Below are 20,407 nucleotides of genomic sequence, written 5' to 3' on the forward strand. Positions count from 1 at the left end.
AGCTGAGAGACAAGAACTGGATCCGCCTCGTCCTCCCTCTTCTCAGAGCCCACCACCAGTTCAGAGACACCCACCTCGCTCAGAGTCCGAACGATCAGAGGAAATGGTAGATCCAATGCTGTCCATTCGTATTCGCTCTATCTCCTGAGGACCCTGTAGTTGTTCCAGTCTTCTCTTCAGAAATCTTTGTTCTCGTTCCAGGTTCTCAAGCTGGTGTTGGCTTCTCCTCTCGACCTCTTCAAGTTTCTGTTATGATCAAGTACATCTCAGTAACAAGTTTCATCCTTTACTCCTTCCCCTCTCACCTCTACTGCCCAGCCACCTGCTTTTTACTTAAAGACACTCCCAGATCTCAGAAGGACGTAAGCTGCAAAAGAGCACTGAAGGAAGCTGCCTTCCCTGTTCCAGAAGCCCCTCTTGGCAGCTGCCACGCAATCTCTTCCCAACTTTTCTGGTTTCCAAACCCTGATGAATCATACACATTGGTATCAAAAGGCTTTGAAGACAGGCCTCTCTAAATGAAACTAATGGAGACACAGCAGTTTGTGGGTCATTCCGCGTGGCTTCAGCTACATGCGTTACCAAGCATGTCCACAAAGGGGCCTCAATCCCCTTAACCAAACCAATCTACTATTTGTTACATTTCACTGTAACATAAAGACGTGCCCTGGGAGCTCTGCATTCTTTGCTGCATGGTTTAGTAGGATTTCTCAGAAACAGTTTTCTATTTAGTGAGCGATTTACATAACCTACTACAGATTTCTTTGATCACAGCTGGGAAATCTACCAGGGCACTGTTCTTTGTTTCCTACAACAAGCACATTGCATAAGGAGGAGTCATTTCAGGCTAACCCCATCCCTCCAACAGTGTTTTTTCTCCTTCACCACCCATCCTCCCTCCCACTATCCTGAGCTATGACAAAGGATTTCAGCTTTTTCCAGATACTGACAACGTTGTATTTTCTCTTCATGCTTCACTCTGCCAGAAGTAAAACTAGAAAAGTGCTGGGCTAGCTGGCTGCTTCACATACGAAACTTCAGTAAGCCAACCCTGTCTCGCACTCTTGGGGTTTTGTGCTAGTGCTTCAGCAATGAAAACTTACTAGCACATCAGAAAAATAAAAGTAGCATGGAGTGGAGTTATTCAGCAGTAGACACGTTTTTCATGTAAGAGCTTCAGTCATCAGCGACTGATCACAATACAGAACGAGACCCTTAGTCTCCAAATCAAATGTTTCCATAGTCAACAGAGTTCATTATGAACTCTTCAAACAATGTGGTTTGTAGTAACGATAAAGGATTAAACAAGGGGGCAATGCTTGTTTAAGGCACCTATATATTAAATAAAGGTGCTAGTCTCTTTTAACACAAAACCACCTCTCAGCAGCAAGAGCGAGCAACAGAACTGCACTTCCAGTCAGCCTGGATGGAAGGAAGCTGGGAAAAGCAGCTCTCACCTTGATATGTGCTTTGGCTTTGTTCAGCAGCCCAAGCGTTGTGTGCCTGGTGCAGTCTGGTCCTAGTGGTATCAGAACTTTTAAGCGTTCTAGACACAGGCGGAGGTGAGCTCGGCTGCAAGGGGAGAAGAGGATCAGAGTTAGCTTTCAGAAACACAATGTCACTCCCTTCTCTGCTTCCATTCTTTCACTCCATGAAAAGCGAGCCGCTTTTCATGTTTCCTTCTCTTCATAGTCACAAGATTCCCCACAGGTGCTGGGACAGACTGCCACTAAGCTATTTACACTGCAAACAACAGCTGCTCACCAATACTTGCACGATTGCTAACCTCTGACAGACACTGTTTATTTTCTTGCTGTCTGAACTGATAATCTGATTCAGTGGATGAACTTTGTGCAGACACAATGCACAGTCGGTACAAATACCTTGGGGGTTGCCTTTCCCTTAGCTACTTGCTGTTGCACTGAGATCTCTGAGAGAGCACTTTCAAATGACTAATACACTGTACACTTGTGCACTGTCAGTTCAGGGATGTTTGCTATGAATCAATCCAAGCAACATTTCTATCATTTCTTTGCACAAAATCTGAAAGAGTGAAGAACAAAACCGGTTAGCCTAACACACCCAAACAATCCCTGCTGGCAATTAAATGGCCCAAGCACCGCACTGGGCCCAAGTCTGAAAGGCTGCTGCGGAGCAAGGTCAGTGAGAACAAGAGAGCCTGAACCCTTTGGGCAGCCTGCTGACCTTGGCTCACACTTCCAGAGAGTCTCAAGCACAGCAGCATCGCTGATGGTTTGAGCCATTTTCTGCAGAACACGGAACCTGGGGAAAACGGTTCGGGCAGCAGTGGTGAAGCACATCATCCTCGGGCTGCACAGGAAAAGCAACCCTGCTGATCCTCCTCTGTACCACGTATGCAGGAACAAACAGCAGATTTATGGAAACTTATCAAGCCTGGGTTGCCTTTCCCCCCCCTCCTTTTCTCTTTCTCAGACATTAATGATTTATGTCTAAACTTGTCATCTCAATCAATAACACAATGACATCAGCTTCACCATTCTCATGCAAGAAACACCAGTGCAAAAGAGTCCTGAAAGCCTATCCCAACCCCTGCTCATACACAAAGAAACCAAATCTTAGCCTGATGCATCTCAATACAGGGAGAAAAAAAATAAAGAGCATGGACAGTTCATTTCCATTTGTTTTTCAAATTCACTATTGCTCCCAGTTTGAAAGGGGTGGGGGAGAAGAGTCTGTAATCAGGCAATTATGTCAGTGACAAGCAAGGATGATTAAGGGTGGAAGGGTCAGGGGTTTTGCTGATGAACTGTCAGCACAGAGAAGTGTTTGCTAGCAGTGCCATAGCTGTGAGCTCCTCAGTATTTCTATTATAAATCTCTTTACAAAGGGTCCAGCATTCAGTCTCAAGAACAGCCACGGGGCTGCGGATGACCAGCAAGGGCCTTGGAGAACATGAGTTTGTCATTAAACATTAACAACAAGGAGGGGTGAGAGTGTCATAATCCGAAAAAACAGGAAAAAGAAAAGAAAAATCACATCCATCTCACCTCTTCCTTCCTTAGACTGCTGTAGGGCGAACTCAGTACTAATACTAAGCATGTATGGCTAACACAAATTTTACTTCTTGGTTTTTAGCTTCCTAGAAGCCCATCTTCAACATACAAGCTGATCAACAGGAGCTGAGTGCAACCACTACAGGTGCTTAGCAATGAAAGAGCAGTGCTGCTTTGCTCTGGCACTTGTCACCCCACGTGACGGCGGGCACTGACTGCTGCAGGCAGTGGGGACTGAGGAGCAGGGCCAGCTCCACTTCGTAGGGTGCAACAGGAAATACGTTTTGGAAATCAACATCTGACCCGTTTCAGGTGTATCATGGTACACTCCTAAACATAGAGAAAAATGCACAGTGCTTTTATAACCTGTGTTCAATTACTGGGGGGGGGGGGGGGGGGGGAAGGCAGGAAGAAGGGGGGCCCTGAACCAGGAGCGACGGTTCTAGGAACAGAGATCATTCTAGGAACAGAGATCAGCACTGAGTAGCAATGGGCACAGACAGGATTGCTCAGGCAAAGTCAGACTGATGGCATCATGACCTGCTGTGTCAAAAGGTGGGTTATTCTGTACACTTGGCAAAATCAACCTTGTCAGGCATCTAAAAGCTGTGTGCAAAAATCCAACTACATAAAGGGAGAAGAGATGCTGAAACTCCAACTGGACCGGTCTTACAAGACTGTGTAACATCACAGAAAGCAGCAGCACTCCGAAAACAGGGGCAGAGCAGTGAGCTCCAGAGCCTCCATTCTGAGCCATCACACGAGCATGTTGCTTTCCAGGGCTCAAAAGCATCACAGACTTAGCAGAGCCTGTTTCAGAGTGAGAGCAATCACAAGCCTATTAATCTTCCTTATCAAGACATGTAGCTGTACCTGGGCAGCCGTAATCCCAGGGTCAGGGCACAGCAGGAATGCCTTTTCCACTTGCTTACCTGGACTCCTACAACATGGCTTTGACAACACTGCAGGTTCTCACACTCAGTAGAAATGCCAGTGTTGTGCAGGCTCCAGGCAGAGCCTGCTGGCTTTCCATGTAAACCACTGGGTAATGACAATATTTGATGCATCTGCCAATATCAGGAAAAACAAGCCTAAATGCCCATATTATTATGTAACAGAGAAACAACTCAGGCTGGGCACAGAGGGCTGCTGCCCCTCACTGTCCTGGGATCCCAGGAAGAGAGAGGACAGAAGGAGAACTCCAGTTCCTCAACTAGAGGGAACTGACCCACAGCAAGCAACGGAGCTGATGGTGGAAGAGAGGGTACCAGCCTCTGAAACAGCAGCTCTGTCACTGTATGCTGGGCACACGCTGCTCCCCCCTTTCCACCTTGTGCAGTGTGACACTTTCTGACTGTATGTAAAGTACCTCCTTCCAGCAGCCCCCTCGGTTCTCCTCCAGGCTGAGCCTCCGGGCTCTCCAAGAGGAGCCTAGCCCTTGCTCCACATTGCCCCTGCTTGTACTTGGCTTTGCTTGGCTGCAGAGGGCTGTAATTTCACAGACTGCTCTCCTCTCTGGCTCCCAATGACATCATCCTTTCTGATTATATAAGGTACTGGGAGGAAACCTTTATTTCTGCATGCTTTTTGCTCACAGCTTCAGCTGTCTCACTGCACAAGCCGCATCCAAATCCCACTGCGGAAACCGGGCTCCCCATTGCCTGAATCAAAACTGCAGTGCAGGAAGTGGTTTGGGTGCAAATACAGAAACAAACAAACAAACAATTAATCCCTATTACCTTCCCCTTACTCTGCCAGGGACATTTTTGAGGGGCAGCAGTAGGAGTAAGCCTCTGCACCACAGCCTCTTCTGTGCCTGGGGATTGCCTAGCCCCTGCCCCAGAGAGCTGGGGACACAGCTCCAAGCCTTGCACTTGCTGACCACAGAGGTGCTGGGAGACCACTTGCCCTCAGTGCCTGAGTAGCTCTTTTAGGGACAGCACTGCTCCCTGTGACACACTCCCTGCTGAGCTCAGCCTCTCTGCTTGCATTCTCTCTCTCCAGATTGTGACAGCATGGCCATGGGGTTCAAGGAGACACAAGGCACCCCTTGAATCTGCTCACTACTCCTAGAACAGCCCAGCCCAGGCTAACTGCAGCCAGATCTACCAAGAGATCTCAGTTCTAGTCAGATTTGGGCAAGTCTCTAAATGTGAGCATCACCGGAGAGACTGCAGCTGTTCTGCTGGTATGGGCTTTGTTTTTGTTTCTTTTATTTTTTTTCATTTCCACCTTCTACTATTGGCAGAAGCAATGGAAACTGAGAGAGAAGAAAGACTTTCTGCCTTGAAGTCATTAAACCACGTGCGTGCCTGGCTCTGAAACAGCACTTTACAGGACTCGGCACTACCCTGCAGCCACGCACTGCTGACAGACTGTGCTGAATCAAGGCTAGAACATCTGCAGAGCACACACACGTGCACTGACACAGACACTGCCCATCTTCAGAAGATCAAGCCTCCCTCCCAGCAGGAAGAAATGACCAACAGCACTTTGAAATGCTGAATTCCAGTTTCTGTACATTGGAAGAAAGAGCATCTGAGGGAAAAGGAAACCACAGATATTTCTGTGCTGTGCCTGCAGGTCTATAGGGCCTGAGTTCAACAATCCATTTCAGCCTGTGCTCAACATTAGGAACACCCAAGCTCAAGCCTCACTGAAGCTGGATCGGACAGCTGATCCCCAAGAGAATACATATGAGAGAAAAAAATAAACACTACAAAACAAAACAACACCATCAAGAAGTACTGGAAGCATCAGCACAAGGAAGATACTAACATGGAAAAGAATATGGTCATCTTTCCCCTGTGCTCTCTCTTCCTCCTCACCTTTTCAAAGTCGAGTCCAATTTAACCCTGAAATTAGAAACCACCAACTTTGTTTGTATTTCAGAGCTAATAGATGGCTTAAAAAATTCAGGAGGGATCACTGGTTAAAGAAAGCAATTCCTGGAGCGACGCAAGTGACCCCACATCAATAATTCATTGGACCAGAACGATTTTGAGATAAAAGTAATGAGAAACACATGCAGAAACCACAGAGCAGGGAAAATGGGGGGAAATATGGTTTCCTCCCATAAGCAATTCACAGGTCAGGGCCTCGCTTATCTATAACAGCCATCACACGACAACGGGCTTTGCCTTGTGCTCAGCTCTAATCCTTCCCCTCCCGTCCACAGAAGGATCTGATCCCTGCCTTTACATCTCCACAGAAGGAAGAGGAGATGCTGCCAAGTGCGTGAATCAGAAACTGAAAGCCAGGCAGGCGCTGCTGCAGAGCGTTATGTAAGCGCTGCGAGCTCCCCCCAGCCTGCAACAGCACACACTGCTGTGCAGGGCAGCTGGGAAGGAAATCTGGTGCACCAAGGCACGGTTAAAGCCCATCTTCTCCACCTGCACTCTGCAATCATTCATTCCTTCAGAATTTCGATCAGGTCTCTTTCCATGGTTATTTACGTTTTGCTGTTCGCTCCAAGCTGAACACGATGCTCCCTCACTCACCTCTGCTCCCAGCCCATTGCTACACACGAGCATTTGTATTGCAAATGTTAACAAACTGCATCATCAGAAAGTAACTGCGGGAGAAAACAAAACAAAAAAAGCCCCCAGACACTTTTTTTCCTTTAAGCCTATCGTTTGGAAGAAAAGAAATGAAACTTGAGGAATGACAATAAAAAGCCTTGACAACACTGTACATAGGGATGTAAGGGAATGAAAACATTCTGCGGGGAAAATGTTCAGCCTGATCTTAACCAGATCAGATCTGTGCACAAATGCTGAGAATTAGCACACATCTAACTGTGCTCTCAAACCAAGGGCGGGGGAAAAACAAACCACAAATTAAGAGACACGTAATTAAAAGCAGTAATAACAATAGCAATAATAAAACCAACAGATACATTGGGGCAACGCAGCTTTGCCAAGTAACACACTGCCTGACAGGCAGGTAAGTGGTGATGCATATCTTGAAGCTTTTCTCTCTGAACTAAAGGGCTAAAATACAGACTAGTCATTTAAATTAATACAATAATTAAAAAATGAGACCATTCGTAAACACACAACGCCCAAAACTAGGATGCTTAAAGGAGTGGCAAAAGAAAGCATTGAATACTGGTGGTCACAGCAAAAACAACGCTGAGAAAGTATCCCTTCGGAAGGTGCCTCCTCCAAAATGAGCTCTCAGCTGTTCCCAGCTGACTGCTCATCCTTCCCTAACCCCTCTGATCTTCAGAGGCACCGATGAGACAGGCTACCACTCAGTAGTAAAAGATCAAATATAGCAGCCTGCACTTCACAATGAGGAGGTGATGACAGCAGCAGAAGTGGCCATCTGCCCAGCGGAGGAACTGGGGTAAGCAATGCCTGGCATCTTCTCTCACCCCTTCATTTTCACCCAGCCCAAACACCACGCTCTCAGCGCCTCCTCATCAGTTTCTCCTCTCCCCTCGCAGCTCCCCTACAGCTTTCTGCCTTCCTTGGGAAGGCAATGAAATGGACAGTTGTTAAGAGACATCAAATAGCAACAGATGCTCTGGAGTCCATAACAATTTATCAAAGTTAATCTCCCCCTAAAATTATATATCGAGGGTCTATTATTATTGATCTTGGCCATTACGCGCAAAGTATTTTTAATCCTTGGTGAATCTAATTAACTGAACTTCAGTCTCATGTAGCACAATACACAGCACTGCCAGCTAAATCCCTGTCGGGCTCAATTGTGCTTGCAACTGTCCTAAATCCTACAGCCACCACAGACTGTAAATGCTCCACATCCCATTCACTTTCTGACCTCCTTGCTGCCAGTACAGTCACATCCAGGAATCTCATGCACGAGATCATTTGGCACCAACCTTCCAATTGTGCTTGTTCCCAGTGCTGCAAGTATCACAGTTCCACTACCTGGCAATAGGATACGGTCACTGTCCTGCACTTGTCTGTTGAAGAACATGCAAAGCAAGCCTTAAACATCAACATGCAGCCAAGTCCAGTTAATTATAAATAGTCTGGTCTAATAAATCTCTGGCTTTCTTAAAAGGCAGTTAAAAATAGAGAGCTGCTCTTTAAATAGCCAGTGGTGTCCTGTGCCCCCGTTCTCACTAATGCTGGTATAATCACTGCTGGGGACACGCAGCGTGCTCCTGCCCGGTGACACCGCTCTGAGAAGAGCTCTGTGCACCACTGCACCCACGGAGCAGCTGTGCTGGCCAGCAGCAGCCTCACTGCAGAGGAGGCAGTAACCTGCTTTGCTGCGACCTGCGGATTTTCAGCTTTACTGCTAGAATTAGGTCAGCAGCAAAGATAGCTGAGATTTTCCAAACTCGCCTGCTATTCTTGATGATTCCGTTCAGAGGTTTCCTGGCTAAGCACCGTGCCTGTGGAAAGGACTGCCGAGGTATTTTGGGCTCCTGCAGGGTTTCTGCAGACAGGTGCTGGGAACTGGACATGCTCTCCCCCAGAATCCTCAACTGCCTCCTCCAATGCCACATACCAAGCTCTCCTGGTGAGACCTACCTTGCCTTGCAGGCATGGTATGCCTGAAGGCATGCTGCTTGCACCAGAGTGGGAAGAACCTGAAGCATCAGCCAGAGAGCAGTTCCATTGCTACCCTAGACCTCTCACAGCTCCAGCTTGAGGTCCAGTGCAGCAAAGGCACTGACAGACCTCAAATCACAGCCTGTTTCTTTATAACACAGAAAAGACCCCAGACTTTGGTGCCTACTAAATACAGTCAGACTTTAAGCTAGTGACACCACTGCATCTGGAGTCACTAGCTGCAAGAAACAAGCACTTGTTGTTAGATGTCCGTTGGTCACAGAGCAAAAGGACACTGCCAACTCACCATTTGGGAAAACACCTTTCCTCCTTTCAAAATAACGAGCAGGGAACATGCCAGTGTCAAGAATACATTCTGTGTGGCACCAGTTGTTATTAAGATAGGACAGAGTTTTTCCTCATAGGAAAAAATAATCTTTATTTCTAAAAAACAACAACAACCAAACCACATCCCAAGAATATAACTGGATGCAGTATTTGTTTACACAAAATCTTTTACACCCGAAGGGAAGCATGTGCTGCTCATCTCATAGCATTCTGCACTGTCAGAAATATTTAAGGAGCCATCAAACGGCTGCTGTACCTCTCAGGTCCAGGGTGCGTGGATCTGGAACAGAGGAAGCAGTGCATACAATTTAACCTTGTAAAATTATTGTAAATTCAACCTCAGACTTCCCAGGGAAAAGGAATTATCAGCCAAGGTTGTTATAGGACGTGTGGTTGGACAGAAAGTGAGAAGAACATAAGAGACCCCAGCACTATTCTTCCTATTGGTAACACATTTTTGCACACAAACAACAGTATTTCAGAAGTCCTAGGAGTGAGCTAGCATTAAGCACCAAGCAGCTGTAATCTGAGTGAGCTCCATGCCCTGCTCAGCAGGAGAGCCTGAATGGAGAAGGGTGGCTCCCAGCATTACTGCAGCAGTTGGGCTGCGTGCTGATCGCGCACGTACTGGGTACCAGGAAAGAAGGGAGGTTGTGAGAAGTGGTATCAGAGAGCACAGAACACACCTTGCTTCTGCTCAACCAGTGTCACATGCTAACACAAACTCACCTGCCAACACAGCTCTTCCAACAAGGAGCAGGGTTTATCACCAGAAAATCGTATCTATCGTTATCTCTATGCGAAACTTTTATTTACCACCACACAACTACAGCAACGTGAACTTCAGAACAAAAAGCAAAATGAAACTAAACCTGTACCCTGCCCTTTCCCTTGCCCATCTCTGACAAATTCCTTGCATTTTCTCTCTCTTCTGCACGTAAGAAAGCAAAAGAGATGCAGGACTGCTCAAATCCCAAACGAGGAAGAAGTACGAAGCTGTCCACTTGAGAACTATTTCCATGGGCAAGGAGCAAAGCAGAATACATCTGTAATAAATGAAAATTACTCCGAGGTTTTTTCAGTTCAACTGTAAAACTCCTAATGCTTAGTGTACCTCAGAAAGTCAGTCTATTATGTGCAGGACATTCTTCCTAGAGCACTCCTGGTCAGCTGGATAAGATCAACACGGCCCCTGCCCTGGTCAGCAGTGCCACAAATGGATATAACTATTATTCCCCCAATCCAAGAACAGCTGCAGATGAGTAAACTAACATTTGTGGGAGGATTACTGCCTGACGCTTGCTCACCCTGCATCCTCCCAGCAGGAAAAATTAGGATCCCACCTGGGAACAAACCAAACACTGAAAGGTTTGTGGCTTGTTTTGGAAAGGAAAAAAAAAAGAGGAGGAAGAACAGCCAGTCCTCCAGTGTTTGGGGGAACTGGTTTCCATTCACTCAACTACCAGGCCAATATTAAAAAAACAGCCACACAAGCTCACAGAAATACCTGAAAGGCACTGCGTTAGCATTGTGATCACAGCCCTCCTTCCCTGCTGTTTTGTAGAGCTTATGACTATCACAGGGCCTCCTAAATCTAAGCATTAATTAGTGCTCCACGGCCAGATATCTCCTATCCCATCCTGAGATCACTCCTTGTTTGTTTAAAAAAACAATAAAACCACTAGTGTTAAAAAATAACTATTAAAAAAGTAAATAAATAAACACCACAAAACCCCAAAACATCTAAGAGGATTTTCTACCAACCATTCAACTGGGAAGAGGCAGCAGTGGGCTCCAGCATCAGGAGAAGCAAAGGCCCAGTGCTGTGCTAGCTGGGAGCCTGCACAACCCACACGCATGCTCAGAAGTGCAAAGCAGCAGCAAAAAGGGGCCAACATTTCAGCCCTCTCCACATCCAGGGAAGGGCTTTGCAGCAGGCAGGATGCTGAAGTGAGAGTTGGGAGGGCTGTGTGCAGCCAGTCTGCGTGACCTCAGGTAAATCCCTCGAGAAACTGAAGAACATACCGCACATCCACAAAATGGAGCTAAGCCTAATTCCTTCACAAGGTGTTGCTGAGCTAAATCCAATCTTGTTTTTCAGGTGCTCACATAGCTTGGTAACGACAATGGCACTCAGAGACAGCAGGACACTTTGGAAAGCTAATTCATCCAGCTCTCTGCTAGGCAGCGATATCCAGAGCACAATATGGCCATGTTTTTTCAGGATGAGTCAATAACCCCTCACTGCTTCTCCCCAGATAGGCAGCAAAAAGTCTCTTACAGCTGTCCCAAGGAATCCCTTAAAGGGAATTTCAACAGAGTTCAAAGCAGCCAAATCTGAACCAGGACTATGAGGCGAAGGCCGAACTGCTGACTTTGCAATCAAACAGTCAGAGAGCTTTTTATTTCTTTATAGCGTTTAGTTTCTCGTGTCCCGCTGTTAATCTGACATGCCCAGGTTATGACTTAGGCCCCATAAAATAAATATATCAGAGTGGTTCAGACATCACGTGACCATAAAAAGAAAACAAACAGTTCCTTCCCGTGTTTTAAATGCCACGGATGTACTACCTACCTCATGCTCAGGTTCCATGGTGGGGACAAAAGACTTCACTGCCAGGTGTTGGAAATATCACAGAATGTCACCAGAATTGCACGAAAGAAACTCCAAGGGACACTCATGCCTCCAGAGGGCCCGAGCATGCTTGCCTCAAGTACCGCACAACACATAAATTTCTCTTCTCCCCCCCTTAGCAACACCACTGAAATACGTCCCCGTATGTGCTTCTCCCCATGAACACCAAGCCTGTAAGCTGCTTTTCCAAGCCAACAAAAGTTTAAAAGAGGTCACGCCGTACAGAACAGTATCTGCATTTTTTCTTAGAGAGTCATATTACATTGAATATGCACTGGGACAAAGTGTTCCCAGGCACTTTCCCACTTCTTTTGGCATTAAAGTTGCTTGTCTGGGTAGATGAAGTGGCAAAAGTACTGGGAAAAGGGAAGAGGATGTTGGTGTTTTTTTCCATATTCCCTTATCTCAACCAGAATTCCTCAGTGTACTTCTGGGGTCTAACATTTATTCTTACTGTGATATATTCAGCATCCAGGACTCCCCTTCAAACACAGATGCACTCAACTTTGGGTCTTTACCCATTCCTAAAACAATGCTGAAAACATTTTCTTAATTAGACAACAAGAAAAGCTTTCCAGTGGTACCAGCAGTTGATCGATGCAATTTGGCCTCCCTAGGCAGTGTCACTGTCAGAAGCTTTTAGCACCACGTTAGATAAGCATCTGTCAGGTAAGAGTTTAGATGGAGCTTATCCTCCTCTGGGGCACCAGGTGAACTGTGCAGGCCTCACCCCATCTCTGACAGTGTCGTGAAACGCTGTGTAAACTGGAAGGGTGCAGCTTCCTGCCTTCTTTTAGGCATAGGTCCGAGCTGGCTGCAGAGGCACTGTGCTGAGTCTCTGGAAAGCAAAGGGGAATTCTGTCTCTCTGAGCTATGACCCTGGTGAGAAAGCAAGACTTACTCTGCAGTAGCAGCTCCGGCTGCTGTGTGCAGCTGGGAAGGGCCAGCAGTGCCACGTGTACGCAAATAGGCAGCCAGAGGGAAAGGGAGAACCAGGAGGCATCTGCAAGGCAAAGTTTCCACTACCAGCATGCATCAAATCCCTGCCCTACAGATTAGTGAGGACAGGACAGGAGAAAGCAAACACGGAGAGGCTCTGCAGATGCTGTGATAGTACTATGACTTGTAATTTTCCAGATCAGGTTTGGCTGAGGAAGAATCAGCTGAAGAGAAACGTGCACTACAGCAGGTAGCAGGAGACAGGAGGGAGGTGCCAGGAAGCACTCACAGCAAGCAGCAGGTCATCAGCACAAACAAGCGTCCCAAGCTAGACGAGAAACAGAAGGAAGCAGGGGGAGCTTGAGGATACAGGCAGCATAGTCTCAGCTACCACTGCTCTCACTCTTCCTTGCCTAGTGCAGTTTTTATTGCACAGGGAAGAACAAAGACCCCCCAAGCCAATGGGGGAAACCAGCTACGCCGCAGCCTCCTCTGCTAGCTTCTCTGCATGCAGTTCAGCAGCTGCAAACAGGCAAAAGAGCAGCCAGCTCTGAGGAGTGCCAGGATCCAGGCTATGAGAACACTGGAAACAAACACAGATCAAAGGGAAAAACCACGCTGTATACACAGCTGGGGCTCTGCCTTCCCCTTTCAAAAAGAAACGGGCACATAGATTTTAACTGCAAGCTCTTTGTGTGTCCTTGCACGTAAACTGTGTGCATCTGTGCAAGCGTGAGTACTCACCCCGCGTTTGGCCTCCTGACATTACTGAAGTGCAGCTAATGAATGGCATTCTCTGAGCTGTATGGAAGATTCCCACACAGCTGGGCAAACTGTGACTGGGCAACGCACAGCTCAACCTGCCCCGAGGAGCAAGGCCAAGTAGGTGGGAATTAAGGACAAGGAAGATACAAAGCAACCTCTTTTTAACCTCTAATTCCTGCTACAGAGCTCCTCTTCTCAGAATAACTCATTTGAAGAATTCCCCTGAGTTTCCAGAAGGAATAGAAGCCTTCCTGTCTGAGAAATGAACTTCAGCCTTGAGAAGTTACAGTGAATTACCCTAAGTGTTCAACAGGTTGTGCCTTCAAGTAGCACTGGAAAGTCCCTCCTGAGAGAATAGGGTGCAGGACACACCACTCAGAACCTCCAAGGTCATGGAGAGCCTGAGCAACCCCTCCTGCATAATCCAGCTTTGAGTAGAAAGAAAGAAGGAACGCAGTGCTGCTGCAGATGAAGTGCTGGCAGCTGTCTGCACTCAGGTCCTGAGACATTCTGGGCTGACCAAACTCTTCACGGCTGGGGTCAGTCACAACATCCTCAGGGCTCATCTCACCTCTGAGCCCGCCTGCTCTGTTCTTTTTCTCTCCTGAGCTGCTCAGAGGAAGGTCTACCCATACACAAGCACCAAAATAGATACTGACATCACTCCTGTCCACATACTCCTCTAATAGGTATGTGTTTTTGTTAGCCTTTACGTTTTTGCCCTTCCTCTAAAAATATATCCACCTACTCACATGCAGAGTGGCACCCACCAACGCCCTCCCTTTGTTGCAGTACCGTGCTCTGTCCTGGACAGCAAGGCATTGACTGTAGGAGCTCTTGGCACTGCTCTCTAAATGACCACGCACAGCTACATGCTTAGGGACAAGCAGAGGGAGCAGCCTGTACCCAAGCAAAGGAGCAAGTATTTATTTGAAAGTCACTAAGAGCTGTGCTTCTAAATGATTCAGATGCTTTTAGATATTCCACCCTAGCTCAGCAACCAGTCACCCCAGAGATAGCAGGCTGCACTCCACTTTATAAGCATGACTAAGTTTTGTGCAGCTGTTTACTACCTGCCATGATAAAACCACACCCTTATCATATGCAGTGTTATCAGCTCGGACCACGTGCAAACTCACTGATACTACTCACAGGCTCTGCTGAAGTAACACTGCATCTCAAGCTCAAGTCATGTTTCCAGAGGAGGTTTCAGTGCAAGAGCTTTTTGGATCAATTTCTGCAGTCTTCACCATTCCTTCAGCCACTCAAGGGTAGAACTTCTTCTGGATGCTATGCAAGTGCTGCATTCCCTCTCCTGCCTCAAGTTCTGCAATGCCCATTTGTGAAATCACTCATTCATGACAGTCCCTTCTCCATCTCGAGAGTTCTGGTTCTCAAACTCCTGAGCAAAAACTAACTGCAAAAGGCATCTGGCAAAAGCTTTTCATTTTGCTTTAAGTCATGCATGCTGTTTTCTGAACACATTCTCAAACGTAAATAATTAACAGGCAAGAGGGACAGAAAATCTTATTACAAAGCTAATGGAAAGTGATGCTTAAGCAGCAGTGTATACATAAAGGTACCCTCAAAAGACAGACACTACTTTTTTTAATGGCCTACTGGGCACAAGATTTGACTCGTGCCACCACTCCGGGATCCAGCAAATGCTCAGCATTCCTCCAGACTCTGAGGAATCCCAAACCTTTCTATGAGGTGGTCTGCACCTGACAGATTAAATGCTACCTCTATAAAGGGAGTTACTCTCACTTTGCAAAGGCACAGCAAGGATTTACCAAAGAGCAAGAGCAAAGAATGCTAGGCAGTGAGAACTTGTGTTTCTACATAAATTCAAACTCTCAAGACACACACGGAGGTGGGTGATGATTCCCTTGGGTCTCCATGGTGTCTCCCCATCGCTATGTTCTGACACAGTCCTGGCTTGGACCTGTCTGTATTACCCAGTGATTTTATGGGAGGGGAATTCCTGACCCTTGGTTGCATACAGCCCATCTAATTGCTTTATGGTTGTCACATGTGCTCTTTGGGAGGAAACCTGCCTGGTCTGTTTGCCCACAGCTATGCAAACTGCTCAGCACTGTTTGCAGCCAGGCAACAGCCACAGCAACTGCCAGGCAAAGCCCTGTGCTTTCATTTCCCAGACAAGGCTGGGAAAGTTTGTTATATACCTGCTTGCAAATCAAGGGGCTAGATTATACTGTGTGGAGCACTGCCACTCCCCTGCAACAGCAAAGGTACTTCACTTTGTGCCACTCTGTCCCTTACAAATGGGAGAAGAATCAAGGGCAGTCAGACAGCATCACTCAGCATGTCCCAGCCCTGGGCAAGGGGTAGTAGAGGCAGGTGCCTGACTCTCACATCTCTTGTTGAGATATCATAAAAGGATACAGATTCTCAATGCTGTAACACCCATCAAGGAGAATGTTAAAGTTTCCTACCTATGTTTCCTATTTCACACCAAGTTTTCCTTTGCTTATCACCAGGCTGCACAGGATAAGTTGCTGTAGTGCCCTCAACGAATGTATCAGAAACAGATAAAGATCATCACACAGACACAGCTGCAGGCAACTCTAGCTTCTACCCCAATAGTACAAAGTCTTGAAACTTGTAATTAACATGTAATCTATCTCAAAAATTGTGTTCCTATTACCTCACCTTCCTGAAGACAGAAAGTTCCCAAGTGGTAGTAATGCTTTCAGGCACACAAGCAGTGTTAATCACTTGAACAAGACAGGTTGCTGCATCGGTTTCTGGCTGCTGACACTTCAACAAAGAGCACCCCAGGAAAATAAAAAAATTAAAAAAAACCAACAAAACAACAAACCTGCAAAGTCTCCAGAGGCACACTTGGGAGAGAGATGGCAAGCACTGCACCCTGATGTGACTGAAAACTGAGTTAAGAAAGCTGAATGCTTGACTTAATACTTAAGACCACTCTTGTCTGATTCAAGCTCAGTGGTTACAGGGTGGATTTGCCCGGTCTTTTTTTTTTAAGGACATCCATAAACAAACAGAAACAGAGTTGTTTCACACTGAAAAAAACCCAACCAATCAACCAACCAAACAAAAACCAACAACTGCTGCAACAACCCCAAGTAAAATTTGAAGAATGCACATTTGGGAAGAGATTGAAGAACCATGGCTGGCAATGACAGGCTCCAAATTTGATACCGTTTCAGTACACCTGACTGCTTTCATTACACATCCACAGAAGTGACCAGACCCCCTTCGAAAGCTCTGAAAGAGTAAAAATCCCATAAAGGACCACTTGATTCCTCTTCTATTCACTACTCTGGAAATGGTAGGTACAGGATGCTGAATGTCAGAACTCAATCAGTAAGAAGGGAGGCCTTGCCACAAAAGCATGCCTCTTCTAAGAGTGGGATATCCATTCTGGGAAACAAAAGGACAAATGAATTCTCACCATCAAAACATTATAGCCGAGGCCAAGCAGACTGTGGTAACATATTTCCTTCTACGCTCTGGGAGGAAAACCAATCAGAAAGTGTCCCTGTGACACATGTTAATTGAGACAGGTTTCGTGATAAATACTGTTCTTTGAGAACTGGAATATGACAGTGATTTTACTGTGCAGCGTGGCTGAAACAGTTTGCTTTGAGATAGTTCATTCAAAATAGTAGTACTGTTCTTTCTCCTCTTCCTTCTCAATCTGTTATTGGATTCACAGGGGAAGTGGAGAGATCTGAGGGCAGAAAGGAAGTCAGGTAGTCATCTGTTCCTCAATGCATCACTTTGAATTAAAACAAACAAAAAACCCAAAGCAAACACACAAATACAAACTTGAAATTCTAATATGAACAGTGCTGAAGAACTTCCAACAAAACGAAGATCGCTTCATTTCCTTTCAATTTTGGCATGGAAACTAACATTCCCTTTTTCAGTAGCTTTACTCAGTTCAAGATGTTCTACTGCTCAGCAAATGCGAAAACAAACCCTTCACAGAGTTTTGTCTCTAAGTCAAACACTGCTTTTGCACAAGGGGACACTCTGCATGAGCAAGCGTGGGGGTCAAAGAGATCAGATCCCAGTATTGCAGCATCTGACTGCTGAGTTCCTGGAGCAATGCAGGAGAGTAACAGCACTACAGCAAAAGGCAAACTGACACTAAACAACCATGACTGCACCTGAATGTATGCAGGATGAACGCCTCTCTGATTACCTTCCTCCACAAACTACAGACTCCCCTTTCTGCGGGTTAAACACAAACGAGCATGGTGGTTTAAGTCAGACAATTTCCTAAGAGAGTGAGGCATCTTTCAGCTCATTGAAAACTGCTGGTCCCAGCTGAAAATGAATGCATCTGTCATCCAAACAGCAGCTGAAGATGGGTAGCTACCTCCAGCTCTTGTTCTGTGCTGGCCACAGACAGCAGTGCTCAGCTTCAGTTCCCACAAGGAGCAAATTGGACTGTGGCATGCTCCGACCTTTGGACGTGTCAAAAAAAAAAAAAAGATGCACGCTCAGCTGCACTGGCCTTGGTTTGACTGCAGGGAACATCACAGGATCCATGCTTTATAAATGAGGAAAATAATATGCACCGTCGATGTATGCTAACATGAAAACAAAGACCACTCCAGAGAACAAATGAAATTTACTGGATTAGTTTCTTGTTCCAGCTCTCCTGGATAAATAGCAGTGAATTCAACACCACTTTGATTAGTTACTTCAAGACAAACACTGATCAGATTGCCTTGGCAAGCGCATATAGCACAACAAAAGCACAATCATCAGTGTTTACTCTGAGCAGCAAGGATTCACTACACTTTCATTTCCCTTCCCTCCATCTTCCAGCCTAGAAGAGCATGTCTGCACTATTTAATATCCAAACTATTTAAATGCAGCAGGGCACTGTGTTCTGCAGTTAAATGCTTTCCCCTCCCTCTTGGTAATACAGACACACTCAAGCAAGTCTCTGACCTGCAGAAAGAGAAGCAGATTGTGCCATTGCTGGGAGCCTCAGAAAGCCCCATGTTTCAGCACTAACTGACCAAGGGCATGGTTTTCTCCTCAAAATTCAGTAGGGTTTTTCCTTTATCTCATTTGCTACCTCAACTATGCAACATAGCATAACTGCCAGCTCCACGTGAGAGACCACTTGGAGAAACATTCGACATCTAACAGTCTGTCTCACATTTAAAATGAGAACGCATGGGGAAATCACAGAAGACGGAAGGGAGATCCAGATAAGAGTCAAAGTTTAAAAGCTACAGTACTGGACCTCTGCTGCACTTGTGCCTGCTTTGCTTTGTTTCTGATCACCTCAAAAAACACTGGAAAGGATCTGAACATACTTTACTCTGTGCTTTCTCACTAAGCTCGCAACACTTCAACTTGGCTTAGAAGTAGATCTTCACTTTTCCTCATCTTTTATTTTAAACAAGTTACCTTTTGCAGAGACAAAAATCTGTGACATCTCCAGAAAATTCTGATTTCAATAGTTGTCCTCAGGTCTCCTTCCCTCCTCAGATCTACCTCTCAAGCTACATTATTGTTACCAGAAGCAAAATCTGCCCTAATAACTTGTTCCTCTCCCCGTTACTCAGCTTTGTTTCACTTCTTCCTGCGGCATTATGACGGAATCATCACTGAAGCAAATAGGTCAATAAAAGACTTAAAAAAAATAAATAATGTAAAATAGCAGTGTGATCAATAGCTTGATAATCATCTCTCATTCTACCAGGAGATGCAGCGTCAGTCGGGCATCCCCATGCTGGTCTACCAGAACTGCCACTTCACAGAAGAGCAGGAAAGCCATCTCTGTGCTGCATACCTTCCCTTCACACCACAGTGACCACATCCTTCCAGAACTGGCTTGTGTCTGAAATGTTCACAAACAGCAGTTCATTCTGCTATAAGACCTACGCACACACAAATTAACTTAAGCCTGAAGCCTGTTTTTAACGCCTTCTTGAGAAAATATGACACTACCAGTGTTTGTATTTCACTCACTTGCTTTACTGTGTTTGCCTTCAGAAAATGATGGGGTTTTGCTTAGGGATCAGTTTTTGGTAGGTGTGTTAAAATATTAAGAAGTACTGTTTTAGTTACACCTTTCAGCATACGAGAAACACAATTTCAGCTTCTTGCTTAAATGCTATGACTCATCCTGGGCAGAGAGAAACTGTAACACATTATCATTAAATAAAAAACACAAACAATTTTCCAACATGAAGATTAATGACAGATAATAACTATAAATTAACTTTAATCTTTTATAAATCAAACAAAGCCTCTTATATAAGCGTCACTGCTATTTCTTCAGATAAAAAAAAAACCACCAAAACCCAACAACATATCAAAGCAGAGAGAGAAGCCACTTCAGTGTTAATGCTAGCATTTAGTACCAAATCAAGCACCCCCTTAGCAGAACCATTCCAGCACTTATAAAGCATTTCCACACCTATGGGACAGCTTAAGACATTGCTTTAGTTTCTGAAAATGTTTTTTAGTTACTTTTGGACACCAGGAAGTACAAGATCCTTAAACCTGATACGCTGAAACTTTATAGCTCTGCAATATTGAGTCCAAGTCAAAACTGCTCATTCAAAAAGGAAGAGGAGAGCATTCTGGTTTTGTAACAGTCTTTTGCTACTGCTTGAAAGAAACTAATTGTTCAAGGGGTTAAAACACAACTGAACTGAATAGAAGGCGGCTGCTGTTCACAGACAGGAGGGGGAAAAAAACAGAGTCAGAGACCTAATAGTGGACAATTTTGAAAATTATAGTGTGTCAATAAAGGCCATAACAGTGAGATTCAAAAGGAATAATCTCAAATAATAGGGAAAATGAGCACCTGCCAGCCACAAAGCCATTAGTATCAGAGCTTTTATCTTTGCCACAGTTCAGTCTGGAGACACTGACAAACTTAAGAACGCTGCAAATAAAACATGGTGAAAATCTAACTGGGAAGCAATCTCACTGACTGAGAAAACACTGCCAAGGAGTTTGAAAATAAATGTTTCTAGTACAAAACTCACTGTCCAATTGTTGATAATAAACACTGCAAACCTAACACAGTCACTTTAGGGTCTGGCTGAGTTTGCAGATGCTACAGCCTGATCAGCTGCACACATCTGCACTGAGATCTCACCCAGAGTCTGAAGCTTTACCGCCTG

The 20,407-nt window shown here is 45.5% G+C and overlaps 1 protein-coding gene across 3 annotated transcripts in view; it reads right to left on the minus strand.

Annotated features, from left to right (window-relative positions):
• MXI1 (MAX interactor 1, dimerization protein) overlaps positions 1–20,407 on the minus strand; it is a 49,180-nt gene that overhangs the window by 3,513 nt on the left and 25,260 nt on the right. For all 3 annotated transcript variants that reach the window (XM_065746651.1, XM_065746650.1, XM_065746652.1), the window contains exons 4-5: positions 1,458–1,572; positions 75–246 (exon numbers count right to left, since the gene is read on the minus strand). In XM_065746651.1, the coding sequence (XP_065602723.1) occupies positions 75–246; positions 1,458–1,572 (287 nt within the window). The remainder of the gene's footprint in view (positions 1–74; positions 247–1,457; positions 1,573–20,407) is intronic.

Source organism: Cyrtonyx montezumae, unplaced genomic scaffold (assembly GCF_038088225.1).
Source record: "Cyrtonyx montezumae isolate F1298 unplaced genomic scaffold, pur_monq_1.0 scaffold_4, whole genome shotgun sequence".
NCBI lineage: Eukaryota > Metazoa > Chordata > Aves > Galliformes > Odontophoridae > Cyrtonyx > Cyrtonyx montezumae.